This window comes from Spea bombifrons, chromosome 4, assembly GCF_027358695.1.
Source record: "Spea bombifrons isolate aSpeBom1 chromosome 4, aSpeBom1.2.pri, whole genome shotgun sequence".
Lineage (NCBI taxonomy): Eukaryota > Metazoa > Chordata > Amphibia > Anura > Pelobatidae > Spea > Spea bombifrons.
This window is the reverse complement of record NC_071090.1, coordinates 51,211,755-51,229,027: the sequence shown is the minus strand read 5'-3', so window position 1 is coordinate 51,229,027 and position 17,273 is coordinate 51,211,755. Positions and strand designations below refer to the sequence as shown.

General features: G+C 35.1%; 1 protein-coding gene and 1 long non-coding RNA gene across 2 annotated transcripts in view; both read left to right on the top strand.

Moving 5' to 3' along the window:
- Window positions 1-8,989, top strand: part of PDZRN4 (PDZ domain containing ring finger 4) — a 57,310-nt gene extending 48,321 nt beyond the window's left edge. The window contains exons 4-8 of the mRNA XM_053463095.1: window positions 546-644; window positions 1,722-1,784; window positions 4,422-4,523; window positions 6,084-6,200; window positions 6,870-8,989. Coding sequence (XP_053319070.1) covers window positions 546-644; window positions 1,722-1,784; window positions 4,422-4,523; window positions 6,084-6,200; window positions 6,870-8,393 — 1,905 coding nt within the window. The 3' untranslated portion in view covers window positions 8,394-8,989. The remainder of the gene's footprint in view (window positions 1-545; window positions 645-1,721; window positions 1,785-4,421; window positions 4,524-6,083; window positions 6,201-6,869) is intronic.
- A 3,939-nt stretch (window positions 8,990-12,928) lies between these two features.
- LOC128490946 (uncharacterized) lies at window positions 12,929-15,456 on the top strand. Its single transcript, XR_008353995.1, has 2 exons — window positions 12,929-13,037; window positions 15,209-15,456. It is a non-coding gene; the product is annotated as an uncharacterized LOC128490946 (long non-coding RNA).
- The last annotated feature ends 1,817 nt before the right edge of the window (window positions 15,457-17,273 follow it).

The following is a 17,273-nucleotide window of genomic DNA, read 5'->3' as shown; positions in this document are numbered from 1 at the left end:
CTTGTCTCCTTCTGAGAAATTAGCTTAACTTTTGTCGCACTTTGACAGGTTGTTGATTTTGAGTCAACTGCTTACTGCACTCAAACTAACTTTTGGTGAATAGTCAAATGGAAGATGACTACGCAATGCAAGATGGTAGTCAGACTGACCCTCCTTCTAAAGTACAAATGTAACATGAATGCTTAGTCTGCTTTATGGTTAATCCAACCCTGAAAGTGGGCAAATATACAGAGCCAGGGACCATACACTGTTTTTTATTTTTATTACAGTTCTTTTCAATGAAATGAATTAATGTGAACAGATACAGTAATATTTGTAAAGCTTACTCTATAAAAAAAGACTAATCTGTATTTACATTACAAACTGTTTTAAAATGATAAGACCATATTTGTGTTTATCAGTTCCAAGAGTAGATGTATGGACTTTATTTAGAGTGTACTCTACTTTGAATCTGTATATAAAGAACCTTCAAGTACAAATTCTGATTCCTTTTCTACAAAAGGCATGAATTCCATTTTAATGCTATGTGTTTTCCCCTTTTACAGGAGGTTGAGCTATGTCGCCTTAATAATCAAGACAGGCTGGGCCTTACAGTCTGCTACAGAACAGATGATGAAGAAGACACAGGCATCTATGTCAGTGAGGTACATAGTGAGTCTTTACTACATAGAAGGGGACATATTTAAATAGAAAATAACAATGAATGAAAGACATGGCCGCTCCTACTAAAGAGATTGAAATATTCTATCTGATTTGATGTTTTTATTCTATGCTTTTGAAATATATCAATATGTAATGTTTAATCAGTATGACTAGAATGGGATGAATATATTCTATTTACAAAAAGAGCTATTTGTCTCCATGGAGGAGCTGAGGCATTGTGTGTATCCTTTACGTGCTTATTGGGGGAGGGTAGAGGGGCGACTGGGGTCACCAAGCTATCAAGCACAGGAATGGGCTAAAACACACAAGAAGAGCAGCTTCAATGTAACAAGCAGGGCTGCAGGGTTTGTTGCATTTGATACATTTAAAACAATGATGCAAACACAGTATTTTCCATCAGCAGAAAAGCGTTCCATCAATATGTTTACTATTATTATTTTGGCTTGAAACTAAAATCACTATTTCATTTTCAATTGCCAAAAATCCTCTCTCTGCATGATACGTTCCTGATTTGCTTGAAGAATGAAGGGTTTTTTTGTAATTACATAGCATTCTACAGTTAAATAAAAGGCTGATTTATTATTTTGGAGAGAGGCTATTAAAAAAAAAAGAGATTATGTAACATTTTATATGAAATGTAACCTAAAACCTAATGCTACACTTGAGGTGTTCTGCTTGAATAATAGCTCCTGGCATGACAGTGCTAAATGAATGGTTTAGGATAACCATCAAGCGAAAGGTGATAGATAGTGCTCCCAGTATGGCCCCTAGATCATTATTCATTCCTGAAATATTGCAACTTAGATAAGCCAGAGAGCCCTACGTGTTAGTTTAAAGCAAGCGCCATGAATTTATCCATAACAAAAAGTGACGTTCATCAGATTTCAGAAGGGTTTATGACCTACAGTGTACTGTTAAAAAAGATTAACTTGGTAAAAAAAATGATAAAATATGTTTATTAAACATTCTTCCAAATGCTTCTTTAATTGTACACTTTAATCGTCACTCTGTAATAGCATTGTATCTTATTTGTTTTTTGGTATTTGTCCTTGCTTTAGGTTGATCCAAATAGTATTGCTGCAAGAGATGGTCGCATTCGAGAAGGAGACAGGATTTTACAAGTATGCCTACTAAGTTATTCTTTACTTCTTTTTGAATTTTGGCATTATGTGATACATTTATTTCATATTGCTGGCTGTATTTCCTTTTATTGGAAATTATAAGTTTGGCATTATTACACGCATAAGCCCTCTGGTGACAACCCCTGCAGACTGCAATGACCACAATAAGGTCGCTGGCCTTCTATTTGGCATTCTTTTTGGTATTTTATTAGCAAGTTTCTAATATATTGGTTCACTTTTTATGAGTGTTGTAGAAGTACAAGTTAAATGTTCCGAGTGCACTTTACAATCAGTTTGTAGGATGTTTCCAGGAATTTGATATATTTGTAATTTTGAAATTTTGTGAAACATATCAGAAGATCCTAAAAATAAGTGGTGATTGTGTGACATACCCCCCCCAGCCCGTGCTAAAGTTCTTTGCATGGAAACTCTATAGAAAGAATATGTTTTATGGAAGGTACTGCCTTATAACATGTTGACACATATGGACACATATGGACCTGTATGACACATGAGGTGCTTGATGTTCATTACCATAAGAAACTAGTGACTTAAATGCTTGAATTCACAGCAGCTTGAATGACCAATTACATGTTCCAGAGTTCCATCTCTAGCTTCTTCCCTCTACAGTTCCTGTCGCCCCTGGCCTAGTAGAGAGTAATAATGGGCATAAGCCTTGGTCAGACAAAATCTTTCTGCTTATTGCTAGTAAGAGACTCAATAAACTGGATTATGACATAATATCATCTGTAATTCACAGCAACAAGAGAACTGGCAGGTAGGAAAAGAGAACTATGTAATAATATAACATCTCCCAGTTCATCTGCACTGAAAACTATAACAATAAATCTTGTACTGTTTTTGGAAGTAAATATATTTTCCATCATCTTTATTCTTGAGTATTTTCACAAGTAGGTGTGGCCAATGAAAATGTAGAATCTCTACTACCATTGATTTTAAACCAGATAGTTCAATGAAGCTGATACCGCTTCTAAAATTGATGTTAATTAACACAGGTTAGATTGTTAGTGCTCGGACATACCTATCTATGTGCCTATATGGTCTAGAATCTAATTCTAGCCTTCAATGATCAGATAGCATGTGGGCAAACATGTATAGCTGTAGACATAGTTAGTGTGGGTCGATAGGGCCAATTCTTCTATCATCACTCATTCAGACAAGACCTAGAAACAGAGAGATTACACATCAGAGATCAATTCACTGCTACATATAGCCAAAAAATATATAAATAAATAAATAAAACAAAGGTGGGTACGAGATAAGTTTGTGTTGGTAACCCATGTTCACAGAAATGATATGATAAGCTTCCTTAAATAGGCCGGTTCCAATCTGTATTCAAAGTTCTTAGCTCATGTTATAGAATAATTACCAAATGATGGCAGAATTCCTAACAAAATAGTGAGTTACCGGGAATAAAAAAAACCTTTTTTTTGTTTCTGCTCTAAAATAATATACTGTTGTACCCGTTGAATTTACAATAAAAGTACACACATTGTTTCCATACTGACTCCCATAAATCTGCTATTAATAAGTATACAGAGTTGCAATCAAGTGTATTAACAAGAGGACTGCAATGTAACAAACCCAAATACATCTGCAGATAAGCAGAATTCAAAAACTGTCACATTAGGATCTGAGAATGAATTGTCCTTACAACCAAATTGGTTGTAATTATGAAATATGATGCATGTAGAGGGCAGTTTTAACTAAACTCTCGGGATGTTCATTATTATAATTGGACCTCTTTCTGTCTAAAGCAGCTTAGTTATTTCATCATGTACAAGGCTTGATTCACAGGCTTTTCCAGCCATGAATTATGACGCTGATGTTTAAGGTCTTGTAGTATTTAGAGTCATCACCAACTAAGGATTTACAGCTGCCTTAAAAAAATCTAATTAACTAGAAGTGTGGTAATTTAAGGTGACATAACGCAACACTTTAATGCATTAGCTTCACTTACATGGCATATATTCCCATGTAATCAAACATTTTGTTAAACTGGCTTTGTTTCAGCTATTTTCACTATGAATTCCAGTTTCAGTAATGTGGGCAAAGGATACCCAATTTAGAGTTTATTTATTGCAACCTAATAGAGAAAGGCATTTTATTTTACAGGATTACGGAATGATTACATTGAATTACAATGAGCAGTGTCCTCTAAGTATTGCCTGGCGAGAGATAATACTGCAGTTCTCTCTAATTGGCTCAGTGCATCGCTACAGTATGAGTGATTTCAGCTAAAGAATTGCCATTCTTCCTTCTACCAGTGCTATTATCTCAGAGTGACACTTCCATTACTCTGAACTGTGAAAGATGAACGTCACCTGTCAGAGGCTGGTTAATTGTGTTGCTAGATGTATGTTACTGGGGCGCAGGTTGGACATTTATGAACATAACTGCCTCTTCTGGTGTTTGCCATCTTTCACCGATCAATAGTGTTCTTATATTAAGCATATAATTGAGTGACAGCATTTACCATCTTGGGTAGGGGATGAGTCTGTTGTGTGGACTTCACTGTCTGTACATTTTATCACAAATGAGTTGATATTAGTCCTTTTATCTGTGTTTCTATGTGGCAATGGAAAGTGATGTTTGGTTTGTTTTTTTTTCACCTAGATTAATGGCCAAGATATACAGAACAGAGAAGAGGCCGTGGCATTGCTGTCCAGCGATGAATGCAAGAAAATTGTCCTGCTGGTTGGAAGACCAGATATACCGGTTAGTAGAGAGACTTCAATAAAACAGCTTGTCATACTGTTTCTCTGACCAATCTGTAATAATTGAATTATGTATTGTTTATCCAACCTGACAGCCCAAAATGAAGACACCTGAGGGTGTGAGTTTCCATTTTGAACTCGGGTCAGTGTGGCCGTTTGTTATATATACAACTTAAAAGCTATATAAGCAGGGGATTAGTCGGAGTTGAGCAGAACATTACCAAAGTGTACAGCTCATGCTGAAAATAAAGATATTGTGAGCAGTCAGAAATAACATTGAGTTCTGTCTATTTTGTCTCCCACTGGGTACTTGCCTAGTCTCCCTTTTATTGAAGAGAGCCATGATGAAAATTAAAAAAACAGCCATTGTCATTAGGCCGTACACTAGGTTACTATTAATATACTATAGTAAGGTGTCGTGCTACTCTACACTTACATTTGGCTAGTCCTGCTACCATTGTATGGTGAGCGAGCTATAAAATGTCTATTTAGCATTAAAATAACACTTGGTGTAGAGTGCACAAAATTAATATTTAAGGTCTAAGGCTGACACTTTTGCAATACAAAAGCAGATGGGGCACATCTAAATGTGTGAGGGAAAAATAGTAAAGGCTTTTAGTTTTGCTTATCAACATAAAATCTGTGTTTCCAGAGCATAGCAAAACAAAGCCAAAATGGAAGCCATGACGGTAAACTAATATAATGGCATTATTTCTCTCAAATCAGTGTGTGTACAATAAAATATTGTTAAAAATATATATAAATAAATAAATATTGTTAAAAAAATGTCCAAAAAGATATACCTCTAAATTGTAACCTTGCTTTTGTTTGTCTAAGTCTGTCAATTCTAGTTGTGCAATACCCCTTGAATATATGTATCGTAGCGAAATGATGCAAACATTGTTGGTGCCATATAAACAAAAATAATACATAATAGTAATATGCCAAAAGACATGCAGGCAAAAGAAATATCACCATTTCAACACATGTTACTTCATCAATGATTAAACAGAACTTCAGGGAAAATGGTTGGAAACCAAAGATTTAAGGAAGATGTTGGTCCAATAAAAGGTATCAACGTCCTTCTTGGTTGATGCACATTGTTGTCCCTAGTGGCTTTCCTAAATTGGATGTTTTCCAGGTTTGTGTACCTGGTGCCAGGTTATTGCACAAATGGTAATTGGAGAATTCAATTCATTTTTTAAACCAATTACAACAATGGATTTTAAAGAATTTAAATAATAGTGTAACCCGTAAACAAACAACTTGTATTATCGCACAGCCAATTTCTAGCACTAGGCACAGTAGTGGAGCTTATAATGCTAAAAGAGCTCTTTTGTGATCTTATACCTTAAATAATATGAGTCTTATTGTTTAAAGGATGAAAGGCATCCGAGATATGTTGTTATTATTATTAGTATTATTATGAAGCAAATAAAAAGCTTATTTTTCCAGAAGAAAGCCATTATGATGAAAGGAAAAGCCTAGTCATTGCGGTTAGGCCATACACTTCATTACCATGGGCTAGTGTTAAAGTAATGTGCTAATGTATTCTTTACAGCTGGATGAAGGGTGGATGGATGATGAAAGGAATGAATTCTTAGAGGAATTAAACATGGAACTGCTGGAAGAACAACATAACGAAGCTATGCAGTACACAGCTAATGAAGTGCAAGAGGTACATAGTATTTCATATGCAACTAAACAGCATCTTATTTCATTTGCATTGAGATTTAACAAAATCGTTATTGTTTCCTATTTGTCCTGTATTGCATGGGTGAGGTTTTTCCTTTCAAGTGTTTGGATATTGTGTTATTCCATTGCAATTTACAGCACCAAACTATTGAATCTTGAAAAACAATCAAAAACAAACATCCCATTACGATAAAGTGATTTTATAAGCATGTAAGCAGAGGTAATGCTTCTTGCGGTTGTATGAGTGTTGGGATATGTCTTTGTTTTATGAGTTTATTTTAACTGGCTCTGTACCCTCCTACCAACAGCGTTGTCTTACAGTGTCCCTGTCCATGGTGCTGCTAGCCAAAACAATTCTGAGCACTTATTTAAGAAAGGTTTTTCAACAATTCCCTTTATTTTTTGTTCCGTTTTCCTATAATAAATACAGCTTTTGGAGTGACGTACCATACAAAGCTATGGCACCTAAATAGTTATTTTAGCATAATTTGATATTCAAAAATAAATACTGTACATTCCCAATTAAATTGTAATTCATCCATATAATTGGTTATTTATCTTACTTGCTCCCTAAAATCAATAAATGACACAGAATCATAAAATAAAGTGTACCTGGTGATAATAAGTCCATTAAATACCCTTTTTATTTCAGCATAAAAAGCGAGAAGAAGAAGATGGCACTACAGACACAGCAACTTCCTCATCCAACAACCATGAAAAGGATAGTGGAGTTGGGAGGACTGATGAAAGCCAACGCAACGACGAGAGCTCAGAACTAGAAAACACAGCGGAGGGTCCCACTAACACATCTCTTCAAACAAACAGGGAGTTACGGCAAAGCCAAGAAACAATAGGAAGCATTGAATTGCACTGTAATGGAAGTCTTGCTTCAGGAGAGTACATGGATTCTGATTTTGTTGGCAATCAAGACGAAGAGTGTGACAGGTATAGGCAGCTATTAGAGCTTAAGTGCCAGATTCGAAACCGAGGAGAGTATGATCTGTATTACTCTAGCAGCACTATTGAATGTAGCACGGCAGAACAGGGTGGAGTGGAGCATGAGTTACAGATGTTGAATGAAGAACTGAGAAATATAGAGCTCGAGTGCCAAAGTATTATGCAGGCTCATCAACGCCAAAACAGAGAACAGAGAGAGGGCGTCTGGTCCATCCAGGAAAATGGATTCCAGAATTATAACACCAGTACAGATTTTCAGAGGGATAAAGTGGGTGAGGTCATAAAAAACCTGGAAAGATCAGATAAGGACAGCTCAAGTGCTTACAACACAGCTGAGAGTTGTAGGAGCACTCCTCTAATTGTAGACAGATCCCCTGACAGCTCTCTCCAGCGAATAATTAGTATTACAAACAGAAAAAATATCAGAAGCACTATTGTAACAAATCATTTATCATCTGGACTAAGTAAAATTGAAAACGCACCAAACAAACATAAAGCTAATGAACAGAATCTGAGTACTGAGTTTCGGGATAATGTGCTTGAGAGCAGGACAATTTCAGAACTCAAGAAACAAAGTGCAGAGGAAATTCCATACCTTTCCCCTTATCACAGTTCTACATATAGATATGGAAATATACCCATTCATGCAAGACATTATCAAAGTTACATGCAACTTATTCAACAGAAATCTGCTGTTGAATATTCACAAAGCCAGCTTAATTTGGTCACCATGTGCAAAGATTCACAAAGGTCAGCAGAGCCAAGGATGGAATGGAAGGTAAAGATCAGAAGTGACGGAACAAGATACATCACCAAAAGACCAATACGAGATAAGATTTTAAAAGAACGTGCCTTAAAAATCAAGGAAGAGAGAAGTGGAATGACTACAGATGATGATACAATGAGTGAAATGAAAATGGGTCGTTACTGGAGCAAAGAGGAGAGGAAACAACACCTTATGAGAGCCAAGGAGCAGAGGAGAAGGCGAGAGTTTATGATGCGTAGCAGGTTGGAGTGCCTAAAAGAAAGCCCTCAAAGCGGCAGCGAGAGCAAAAAAGAAATTAGTATCATTGAACTGAGTCACAAAAAAATGATGAAAAAACGTAACAAAAAGATTTTGGACAACTGGATGACAATACAAGAACTTATGACACATGGTGAAAAGTCTCCTGATGGTGCCAGATTACACAATGCCTTTTTATCAGTCACTACTGTTTGAGTATGGCTGCCAAGAAGTATGCTACCTTTTTAGGTAGAGTACGATTGCCTCGTTCAATGTGGCATTTTTATATATATTTTGTGACTGTTTATAGTTTCAATTTTTGTAAGCAAAAGTATTGGGCAATTTTACATTTTGTTTTTTCATAAACAAGTATGATCAATATTTCATTACCCGTGAAAATATTAAGATATACATTTTTTTTAACAAAATGAAACTTGAAAAAAAGCCATTTGTTTTCTTACGATTATGTATGGTATCTGTTGTAAATTTCATTCTGGATTTAGTCCTCTGATTTTTTTTTCTACTTTCATGATAATATAAATACCAAAAGAAACCGTTTTGTATCTTTGCTTTTTTTTTGCATACGCACAACTATACTTCCTTTGTAGACTTTATATTGTGCCACATATCATCTTATGGTTACAAACATGTTTGGTTAAAACATGAAAAAATGTAAATTACAGCTGTGTTTGTCCAAGTCTGGTGTCAGTGGGCAGCATTACCAGGAATTGTATTGGCATCAGTCATGTAGCTAGATATGATAACTGTTAAAATGGAAGAAAAATAAATTATTATTCATCTTTGACAAAATGGTTAATGTTACTGTCGTTTTACTTTACTTAATGGTAGCCATTGACATAAGAAACATAGCACTATGAAAAAATATCAGGTGAAAATTGGATGTGCAAGATTTAGATAATAGATTTGCTTCAATTTATTCGAATAGCCTTTAATGTTACCAAGTATTTACCTTGAGTATATTCCTTTGTATCATTATATTGTTACCTATAAAGTACTATGCATGTAACTATCCCTTTGTAAATAAGCCTCTCATCCATTAATTGGGGAAGAAGAGGAAGTCAGGTAACCCAGATGGGTGGTCATGCCTCTCACCCACGAACTTAAGGATAGCCATACCTCTCCCTGTCACTTGCCACACTCCCAACACAGGTATGGCAATCTGGGCACCTGAAAAGTTAGGGGCTATGCTTCTCTATTGCTCAAAATAGTCATGACAAAATACTTTGTTATTATATTAATATTAAAATGAAGACCTCCATACCAATTATATTCAAAACATTGGGTGATATGTCAAAAATACCTGTTTTGTGGTGTTATGTCTTTTTTTTTTTTTTTTGCTTGTGCTGAATATGTTCACCTGATTGAAACATAAGGGTTATGTATAAAACGTGATTCTGGTGCCAGAAAAGATTCAATGAAATGTTCATGCTCACTATGCCATTCTTTTACTTTTTCTTTATATAAGAATCACTTCTTACCCATATCATCCATTTAATCTGATGGCAAATAAGAGTAAGTTGGCCCTTTAAGTCTATCACTTTATCTCCTATTATATTCTCTACTATAAAACAGTGTTGCTTGGTCTTATGCATTGCTTTTGGTTCTAAATATGCATGACAACCCCCTGAATTCCCCAATAAAGACACATACACGTTTATTAAATCGAACATATATTTGTCCACAGATTTAACAAAGATTTACAACTACCAAAGTCATTGGCAACCAGACCATCACAATTGAACAATAATAACAATTCCCCAACAATAAAAGAATTACCCTCGATATTATAAACTTTATAAATATTATAAACGTTACAATATGGTTAAGTTGATTCATTTTGGTTGGTTTTTCCTAGTTTTGTCACAATGGCGAAGCTAGATTGGTAAAGTCGCATGGTAGAGTGGCTTTTAGTGATAACTAGTTTGACTTGGTTCAGGTTGATGTGGTAGGTTTCGAGCTGGCCTGGGGGTGTAGGGGTATCTTGGTATGCTCCTACAATTGATCTTTGGATAAGTTGTTGCCACCTCGAAACCTACCACATCAACCTGAACCAAGTCAAACTAGTTATCACTAAAAGCCACTCTACCAACCGACTTTACCAATCTAGCTTCGCCATTGTGACAAAACTAGGAAAAACCAACCAAAATGAATCAACTTAACCACATTGTAAAGAGAGGAAGGGTGGGACAAAAACAGGTTTTGAAAACAGGTTAGTGAATTTACAGACAAAATGGCTCCACTATAACTATGACTCCTTAACCCCACCCAAAACACCTTACTCCAATGACATAAAACTAACCCCTTAAGTCTACATGGGCTACATGATTAAATTCTGGGTATATGTACACCAAGAGGTTTTGGTAGGTTCACATTGAACCACTGCATGATTAACCTGTTCCTTCACTATATTCTGTTTTTATAGAGCAATCTGGGTCTCATATTATTTAAAACATGAATCAAAACCAGATAAACATCATTTGTGAACTGAACCTGCAGTGTGCAGGTACATGAAAGTGCAGCTACATGAGCCATCAGTCTTAACTTATTGCAAGTTTTGTCTAGCCCAGTCTTAACATCACTACTCTCCTGTAATAAATGAATAATACACGGCCGATTATACATTTATAAAAGTCTGCACATTAAACAGTATTAAACAGCATTTCATTAATCCAAAGACAGAGAAACATTTCAAAATGCGAATAAGGTAAAAATACTTCTTCCTGTAAAATAATTTAAGTACTTAAAGAAGTAATTAGGAATTACATAATTGATTATTAAGTATTTAAATTATTAAGTAATTAAGTCTTGAATAATCATGAATGTAATGTCCAATTGTTACACTCAATATACTGAGCTGTGACCAAAGGGATAATGTCCTTCCTAGTAACAAAAACCCTTTAGTTCTATACTTTGCTAGAGAACATACATAATTTGGACACAGTTACCCAAAAACTTGACATACTGTTCTTTAATGCAGGGAGTACTCTCTAACATATCACACGTCCAATACCTTTCTGTCTATTCTAATTTAACCTGTCATTGCCTTGTCTCAGGCTCTTCTACAAGCAAATGCATGAAGGATTTTTACTGACATTTACAAGTTCAGGGAAATTAGCAGCGTAGTGGTAAGATTAGCAATGGTTTTGGTTTAGACAAAGTTTTAGCTGAGTACTATCATTAAATCTGCGAAAGTGTGCGTTTTCCTTTTGTTCTTAAATCACCTTTATCTACTCAGTCAACTTTAGCAGCTCCTGAGATTTACAAGTTATCATTCACATTAAAATTCATTGTAAACTCTTAGCAAATCAATGGATGACATTGCTTCTCGGAGATAATTTTCTTTCCTTTTAAACACGTCTGATGAATGTCAAAGAGAAATCTCTAGATAGCAGCTTAATGAAAAAAAAAATAGTAAAAAAAAATATCCGTAGAAAAACAAAAGGGATTTATGAAAGAGGTTGAATGATTTAAAAATATTTATTACTAAAGCATGACAATCCTGTCTCGAGCATTGCCATGCTTACTAATTGCTAAAGCCAGTGAAATTTAGAAAGTCAGAATATTCCCCTATAATATTTTCCTACTTGATATACTAATAGATGGATCATCTAATCATATCATATCATCATCATCGGAAAATAGCTAGGTAAAATATACTATAAACAGGGCACAAGTTGCTTTCATAGTAGACCTCAATGTACAATGTTTGTAGAGTCAGGGGTGAGTCTAAGGTTAATGGCAAAGCAATTTCTTTGCTCTGAAACTCACTCCAACATTCCCACATGCTAACATCATTCACGTACACAAACTCTCAGTGGAATATTCCAGACTAGGCCTAGGAATGCAGGTCCTGGGGTGCTTCAGCCCTTCTGCCACATTACATGGAGCCATTCACCCTCTTTGGTGATTAGACTTCTTGAAGTCTCAACGGGCCACTAACACTATGGAGGATTGTGTCATGTTAACACAGCTTCTATAGTTCATTTCTGCCCAGCACTGCAAGCCCTCAAAATGTGGAGCACTAGGATATTATGTCACATCCCAGCGCTCAGAACTAAGTACGGCAGCATAGATGGAGTGACTGATAGCGCCGTCCTGGGTATGCAGTCTGTAAGAAATCATTTTTATACTCTTATTTTGTTCTGCACATTTTAGGCCTGAATGCAACTTGAGTGCTAGGAACATATGGTATCAATTCAGTGACGTAGTTTAGAGGGTCTTCTGTGGAATGCCGGTGTATCATATGACTGTTCCAATAGGATTCCTTTACGTATACCCTAACCAAATGTAAAGGGGTATAAATTGGCATGACTACAAAGACGAGGTCTCGTTCTACGCTCTTTCTACGCTCTTTCTACGCTCTTTCCACGCTCTCATCTTCATCTCACCAAGATACTAAGCCTACAGTACCTTTTAATCAACATTTGTTCCAGCATTGGTATTGTATGAATTGATAATTTGTCATCGAATAAACCTAATTAATAAGACATAGAAGCTGTGGTCTTGATTGCTGTTTGATCACTGGAGAAGCTTAGATATTCAAGACAAAAAATATTCTAACAAATTGACGAGCCAGCCAGTCTTTAGTCAGTTTTCTACGGCGAGCCTTTACTGCACGTTTGTTTTTTTACTTTTCCTCTTCCGACAAAGGGGGGATAGTGTGCAGTTGTCTGAAGAGATCAAAGAGATCCTCTGACTAAAAACAAAAAACCTAGCAGTGTGATCAGAAGAGTGTAATTCGACACTACCAGACCATTACCAGACCACGTGGTGAGAAGGAAGAGCATTCCAGAACTGTGTATCGTAGTGAGAGCAGACTGAGCAAGCAACTGATCTACGGTAAGTATGGATTTTGTTAATACTTTGTCTTCCGGAAGTAAACTTGAATTTACGTTTGTTCCTTATACGGCTAGTGATTCAGCTTTGTGGTATGATTTATGGCGTCAATGTGAAGATGCAAATAAGAAGATAGACAAAAAGATATTTTCTGGGAATAAGGATAAACACAAGTTGAGGAATGTAATGAAAATGATAAAGATTTTTAATACATTACTTGCTGGTGGTGATGATCTGACTAATAATGTTAGTCAAAGTAACTTAAAGAGTAGTGACATGGTTACAAATGAAATGCACAATGTGGGTGTAATAAAAAAAGAATGCCTTAAATGTGAGTTATTAACAGAAGAAATTTCTGATTTGTCTGATTGTTTAGAAATTAAGAATTTGTTAATTACAAAGTTGCAGAAGGACTTGAAACAAGTTTGTGTTAACACAAGGAAAGATAAGCAAAGACACAGCTTAATACTAGAAAATGTAGAGGATGAACAAGAGGTCAGTTCAGAACAGGAACTGCAAAGAAAGAAGCTTAGAAATAAAGCAGCAAAATTAAAATTGCAGATACAAAGCGAATTAATGAAATTACTTAAAGAAATACCGCCGTATAATTCTAATTTGGATGCATTTGGTAATGCAGATGTATTTGAATCCAGCACAGACAAGTATAACTTGGATAATGGAGAGAAAAATATTTTATTTAAAATTTGGTTACCTACATACATGAGTAGAAGATTAGTAGCTCCAATAAGTTCTCCTATAGTGGAGGATGATAAAATCATCCATGGAACAGATAAGGATAGACTCCAACAGTTGATTAAGTTTACAACTGGAAATGAAAATCCAACACTTGACATACTAGAAAACCTGAAACCTACAATTTCAGAGGATCCATTTTCTTTCTTGTTAAGATTTGAGCAGGCTTACAGATTAGTTTTTAACATTTCTGATGATGAATGTCCTGCCTCTATGATTCAAGTTTTTGTTAAAAAGTTTAACTACCTGGATCCTACTAGCATAGCAATTGCTTCTGATATGCAAACGCTTGAGGATGCTGCTGCATTTATTGATAAAATCAGGAGAGAATGCAGACATGAAGGGGTTAAAATGAATGTGTCTGTAGTTAACATGGTTAATAGCAAGGATATAGGTAGAAAGGTTAGATCACATTTCATTCACCCCCCTTCTCCCCCTCAGGAATTTAAACATACCCAGATGCAGAATCCCAGGGGACACAGGTTTTGGAATAAAGAGTCTTTTCACTGTTTCTATTGCAAGAAACTGGGACATTTTAAAAGACAATGTCGCAAATTTCTCTATAATAAAAAATTAAAAGAGCAAAGAAAATCAAATGGATTTGTTTACAGTTCAGATCCAAATGTATATACTAACAGGGCTGTAACACCTCAAATAGATTTACTTTACACTCCAATGATTAGGCAAATCAGGGAGATTGAAGTTAATAAAGAAGATTTACCTAATACAGGAACTACACAGGAATATGTTTGTTGTAAGTGTGGTGGGAGTTATAATACGTAGATCAATGTTGATTCAGTATATAGGGAGCTAGGATAGCAATTAACTCTAATTCGTACTGTATCCCTGCACTCTGTCTTCTATGAAGATGTTTTGAATAAGTTAATTTATTTATAAGAAAAAACTATATGAACAACATCAGATGTGTTATATGTTAACGTTTTGTGTTTTGTTTTATTCTCTAAGTTAAGATCCTGTAACGTGATATGTTGTATCTGTTAAGCTGCAACTACATAGTGTCCATCATTTGCAGAAGTACAAGTTAGGGATATTTCCTTTCTTGCTTCTCAGGTTGATTCAAACCCTTAATTTAGTTCATGAGAACAGGGTTTTGTGTCATGACTAAAAAGGATTACTATGTATTGTATTGTATTGATCAAATATGTTTTTCCATCAATTGAGGTATTAATTATTTACTATTGTCCATATTCTTAAAATTCATCATATGATCCAAATTCATGTGTTATAATTTGCTTTTTGGTTATTTTATAAAATGATGCAGTCTTTAATGTTAATCATTTTAAACAAGTTCTTAAGAATCATATTAGAACATTACATCATGTTTTATAGTGAGGTGCTATAATAATAAAGGTGTTGTATCAGCTAAGATTTTGATGCTGCATATCTGTTGTGTTTTTTAGGTTGTATGAAAGAGTCGAATGGACAATGCAAATCATTAAAAAGTCCATCATGGCAAAGACATCTGACATTCAAGAAGAGACAATCCTTTTTGTTTCTAGCAGTTCTGACGGTGACAATACTGATGATTGACTGTTCTAAGGAAGGTCTACAGAGTTAAGAAGATCTACAGATTTGACAACCAATGTATAGCCAATTTAACAATACTCAAGGGTTCCCAGACATAATTAAGAAGAAAAGAGAAATTGATGGTTTCAATGGTCATGTGTGTTTTGGTGTAATGAAAGGGTACTTATCAGTATGTAACATTAGAATTAACTTTACTAGACAAAGTAATGTGAGGTTAAATGTTACGATAGGGCCTAAACATTTATTTAGTTGGACTAAAGGGACCTACACACAAGATGATAAATTTGGGTTTTGGGAACATATCATAAACAAAGTAGTTTTATTGAGTATAGTAATAGAATGCAGTAATAATGTATGTGAAGGTACATGTATAATACCCATGGCAGATAAAGAAGAAACATTATTCATTATGAGAGTATTGGGAGTACCTGTCAGTAGTACACAATTATTATTTTATAAATTAGAGTATCCTGATTTTGTTTTTTCCACAGATATGTCAGAACCGGAACAGTTAGACTTGTCTGCATGTTTACATTTGTGTCCAAAATTATTTGTTACAGAAATTATGGCAAAATCATCTGTTGGTTCCGCTATCACCAATGTTTTGTTACATCCATTATTGTTTTATTTGTGTCTTTCATATGTATTATTTTTCCAATATGTTTATTATGGAGAATAAGAAAATCGTATTTAACTATTCAAGAAAAGATAAAGCAAGGAGAGATGATATTAAGGGAAACTTTAAGACGTAGGATGCATCAGTCTTCCACAGATTCTTTTTTATAATATTATCGTCTACATATCTTCCTGCACTCACTGAATGTGATACGAATGTGATACAAATGTTGTATGAATGGACAGCAAACATTTATTTATGGTACATAACCATAAACAGGGGGAAATGTAAGAAATCATTTTTATACTCTTATTTTGTTCTGCACATTTTAGGCCTGAATGCAACTTGAGTGCTAGGAACATATGGTATCAATTCAGTGACGTAGTTTAGAGGGTCTTCTGTGGAATGCCGGTGTATCATATGACTGTTCCAATAGGATTCCTTTACGTATACCCTAACCAAATGTAAAGGGGTATAAATTGGCATGACTACAAAGACGAGGTCTCGTTCTACGCTCTTTCTACGCTCTTTCTACGCTCTTTCCACGCTCTCATCTTCATCTCACCAAGATACTAAGCCTACAGTACCTTTTAATCAACATTTGTTCCAGCATTGGTATTGTATGAATTGATAATTTGTCATCGAATAAACCTAATTAATAAGACATAGAAGCTGTGGTCTTGATTGCTGTTTGATCACTGGAGAAGCTTAGATATTCAAGACAAAAAATATTCTAACACAGTCCCACTGATTCAGCTCCTTGATAAGCAATATAGCCATGACAAATTTGAAAGGATTCACCAAACTTGGGGTACTTTGACGTAGTGATGAGCTAAGCAATATATGGCCATATAGTGTGACGAAATCCCCAATATTTAAGCCTTAGATAGGTGTTCTTTAAATGTAATTCCCTGGGAATGCACTGAATTCTTGCTTTGTTCTAAATAACATCAGACAAGTGCTATATAAATATCCTTTGGGAATGCTAAATGCCTTTTTTTGTGTGGGGTACAGCATTTTGTCAACGTCCAAAAGAGCCTTTTGGCAGACAAATATTTTGTAGGTACATTCTCTTTTGTCATCTAACAATGAATTGTGTCCCAAGGCAGAGCTTAGCTTTGTAGGTACCGCAATACTTTAAAATGGCAAATTTGGGCAAAAGAAAACACATTTCTATACTATTCAGAAAAATATTGTTAAGCAATGATGAAAACTTTGCAGCACAATTACAGTTCAAAGATTTAACTAGGTATTTCTAAATATTCTACATTTTATGGAAACTGATTATTCAAATTTCTTAAGGTGTCACCTGTAGCGTTTTG